This window comes from Benincasa hispida, chromosome 1, assembly GCF_009727055.1.
Source record: "Benincasa hispida cultivar B227 chromosome 1, ASM972705v1, whole genome shotgun sequence".
Lineage (NCBI taxonomy): Eukaryota > Viridiplantae > Streptophyta > Magnoliopsida > Cucurbitales > Cucurbitaceae > Benincasa > Benincasa hispida.
In genome coordinates, this window is record NC_052349.1 from 5,979,325 (window position 1) to 5,983,584 (window position 4,260).

Below are 4,260 nucleotides of genomic sequence, written 5' to 3' on the forward strand. Positions count from 1 at the left end.
TCCTATTAGAACATTTTCTTCCAAAAGACGAACTCACTTTACCATACAGGTAGATATCGTTGAAAAAGATCATTTGCTATTTCATGGATAGAGCCAAAACGAATTAATTGTACAAGCTAACAATAACATTGACGGAAAAAAAAAAAGAAAGTGATCCAATATATAGAGAGGACCTCATAGTTTAAGAATTAACCATAGAAACAAAAGAAAGGGCCCTCACCGTCTTACGGGGTAATGTTCCTTTTTTATGATTACCTATGTGTCATTTCTACATGGTCACATTTTTTAGCTATGTGTCAAAAAAAAAAATCAACAATGAAACGAAATCAAACTTATACTAAAATCCATTCCTAACTAAAACCAATCGAAACAGAAACAATACTAATTTCTGGGTCCAGTGCATGAGGTAACCAACCAACCTGAAGAAACAGTGGAACAAATCATATGCTAATGAAATTAGCTCAAGGCGCTGCCTGAGATTGATGCATAATCACATTCAAAGAACTCATCCAGAGAAAGTTGCTACAAGAAAGTAATTTACACTCCATGAAAGGTAAGAAAATTTTTGGACAGAACAATTCAAACAGAGGGGGGGAAAAAATGTAACTCTAGTACTAGTACTTTGTCATTTGAACATTTTCATCTTGTCTTTTCATGTGCTTCGCGTTAGTTCTTGTACTTCTGCAAAAATATTAATTTCGTCTCCAAATCTAACTATCCAGTTAAATAGCATCGAATGACATCATTCTATGGGAACTTTATTGCGTAACTGTACGACATATGAAAATGTCAGGGCAGCTCCCCATCTGTACTATGTCAACTTTACAATACTATTTAACTGGATAATCAACTTCAGAAACTAAGCCCCATTGGATAACGATTTCATTTTTAGTTTTATGTTTCAAAGATTTATGTTTGTTTCCTCATAATCTACTTACTATAGTTTTCACCTTTCCTTTAAATTCCAAAAACAGTTTATAAAAATTACACCTTTTTTTTAAGGTTTCAAAACTTAGCTTTGTTTTTTAAAACATTAGTAGACGTAAATAACAAACCAAAGAAACTTATAGGTGGAAGTAGTGTTTATGAGATTAATTTTCAAAAGTCAAATGATTATCAAATGGGGCCTTAAACTAATATATTTACAAAACTACTGAGACTAAATCGAAGCAGATTAAAGTATAGGAAAAAAAATGACAATGTAAAGCGACTATATTTGTGATTTAACCCCCAACGAAAAGGAGTGAATAAAAAAGGGCAGTATCCTATACAGCATCAGTAAAGAAAAGTAGATACTCTTCACGACGAAATCAAACCTCACACAAGCTTATTCTGTCCTAGGAAATTCTTTTTTGCTGCAGGATTGTGTTCCGTTGCTACCCCTTTGATGAAAGGCTACATCGATCAAGGATAAGCACCAACACGAGCCCTGCAATTTATGTAAAGAAACATCATAGTCATAGAAAAGTAAGTAGCCATGAAACTGAGCAAGAAGGTCTCTGCTGCCTGAGAGAGAGTGCTTCATGTAGAGAAAAGAACAAAAAGGGGCGACTGTACAGCTTTCATCCTGCCTACAGAAGAAGTTAACGTTCAACTTCCTTGAGTGGCTGTCACTGACTTCTTGATTCCGTTCAAAATCCTAACAACTTAATGCTTCCTCACCTGCATTATTGTATGTTATGTGCAGGCTTGACGATTGGGAACCCGAAAATCTCTTCCCCTTTATTGTCTATTCACTAGTATAACAATCTCCAGATTCCCAAGTAACAATATCCTAATTACATAAACCGTCGTCTAAAATGTCTTGTTGTGGTTTGGTATGAACGCATGAGCAAGCCAACCCCGATTCCAACTCCAAGGCACACTCCAAGACCAATACCAACACCCACTCTGACACCTGCATTAAACCATGAGAGCTGCCCATCTTCGCCGGTGTAAACATCATCACCATAGAAACCATGCCCCATTTTACCATCTGGGTCATAATCATCAACTTCAGACTCTAGCATCTACATGAGCACAAGAAAGGAATATAATCAGTAGAATAAAATTCAATTAAACTGTGTTCCACACCTCACAATAACTCAACAAAACACGGGTGCATGGCAACTTGATCGGAAATTTATGCATGTCTAGAAATTGCTTAACTTTCAATGATTGATTGAAGTACAACGTAGTCAACGCACAGATGTAAGACGATCAAGACACAAAGATTTTAACAGAAATGATATGAAATGTAGGGTTCAGCAATAGAGGAGAACCAAATGGTCTGACTCATTTCGCAACCAGAAAGTATAGTGAAGAGAGAAAAACGCTTTTTTGCTCATCACATGTGTTTTCTGTAAGCATTGAACGGCAAAATTTGAACATTTTGGTTCTTTCAGATGCATTACATGCTGTGAAGAGCATGAATACACCGGGAGATTCACCATCAAAATGTTGTACTTGCAGCATAATGAAATGATTCCTCAATACGCGTACTAACTTTTAAAATAAAAATGTCACCCAGCTCTATCGCACATGGAAATTCAATATCTAGAATTATGAGACAAGAAAACTACTATTAAGCAGAATTCAAGCCCGTGTAGAAAGCTTAATAATTTAAAATTCTTGTAGTCTATCGAGTTAACCTGAAGTCTGTGAAGTCCCCGAGGATGCAAGTGGTGGGATCCTCATAAGTCATACCCCATTATAAAAAAATAAATAACTACGAAAACAAGGATCTTGCGATTAAAACTATAAATACAACCAAGCTCAATATCATGTGCCAGTTCATGACCCCAAATACTCGACCAGAATGTCAATTAAACGCATCATATAATGTAAACAAGCCATCTCTGCTCTGGCTTTCTTACACAAGCCCTATGCACAGCATCTGCTGCAACTCTTTACAAATCCCAAGTTGTAGATTCGGAGATTTAGTTGCTCGTGGATCAACAAGCCAGATTGTACGTTTATATCCACCAGCAAAATGCGATGTGCACTTTTCTACACGCAGCACATACTAACCCCAAAATTCCTGAGCTCAAACAACGCCTAGAGAATTGAGAACAAAATTATAAGAGGGGAACAACATTTTACCTGCACTTTCTGGTGCCGAATCAACCCATTACTTCCATTCTCCTCCTTTCCAACTTCTTCATCCTCGGGAATTGCATCCAGGACACCTTGCCTCAAGTTCCTCCGCCGCGGACTAACCTGAATTGTCTGCGTCAAGATCACTGGCATACCGGAACAACAACCAGCAATATAAACCTCAATTGCCGGGGAGGAAACCCCAAGCTTAGGCTGGAAAAAGGCCGAGGAACCCGAACACATGGACGCAGCCATAAAACATTCCATGGTCCAACCTGTCTTCTTCGAATTGTTCTCCAATCCAACGCTCCCATTAATCCAATTGGCCTCGATTCGTTCCAAAGAGCCACAGAGAATCAAATCCTCATTCTCATACACCTCAAACTCCACACCGCCCGAGACCCGGATGCTGTCAGTGCTAACATAGGTAACCTCAGAGGATTCCTTGTTGAGCCGATCACGACGAAGGGCAATAGAAGCGGAGTCGGAGGCTGGAATTTGAGACCCATTAATCTCGAGGGAAACACCAATTTCGCGTCGAAGGTGGCGTAAATTAAGATGGTCAGGAACGCTAGCAATGACACAGGGAGAAATTCGAACATAAAAAAGCCGGACCTCGAACCAAGCAGAATGAGTCAAGGAAAGGGCATTGATATACGAATTCGAGGCCCTGGAAATGGCCATGGAGGAATCTCTTTCTTGGAAGTCCATCAGATCCTCGAATTCGGGTTCCGATTGAATAGAAAAGGAGAAAGAAGGATGCAATGGAAGGTGTTTTTCTCAGATATTGGGCATCATCGGAAGAGAAAACCGGTGAGGTATCCGGAAAACAACGAATTGGGGGCGAAAATTAGGGTTTTGAAAAGGGAAAATGGGTGGGAAATGGGGGGTTTTGAGGGAATTGCTTGGTTTTTTCATGTGTGATTAAGAAAAGGAGAGAAGAAATCGTCCGCAATTGAGAGGTTATTATATTGGAACACTCCATGGGGGGTTACGCTGATCTGTCTTCTGCTGATATTTCTTCTTATTTCTTTCTATTTTGTTTTTCATTTTATTAAATTGCAAATTTTGTCCTATACCTCCAAAAACAATTTATTTTTATTTTTATCTTACCATTCTCACTTTTTTAAATTTTGTCCTTATAATTTAATATTTTTTCATGAAAAATCCTAATATTTATGAAAA

The 4,260-nt window shown here is 38.2% G+C and overlaps 1 protein-coding gene across 1 annotated transcript; it reads right to left on the reverse strand.

The window, feature by feature from the left end:
* Positions 1-445: 445 nt before the first annotated feature.
* On the reverse strand, positions 446-4,054 carry LOC120075639 (uncharacterized protein At1g01500). Its single transcript, XM_039029223.1, has 2 exons — positions 3,082-4,054; positions 446-2,009 (listed from the first exon to the last, which is right to left on the reverse strand). Exons 1-2 carry the CDS (start codon positions 3,784-3,786, stop codon positions 1,779-1,781), a joined length of 936 nt encoding a protein of 311 aa, XP_038885151.1. The 5' UTR covers positions 3,787-4,054; the 3' UTR covers positions 446-1,778.
* Between the last annotated feature and the right edge of the window lie 206 nt (positions 4,055-4,260).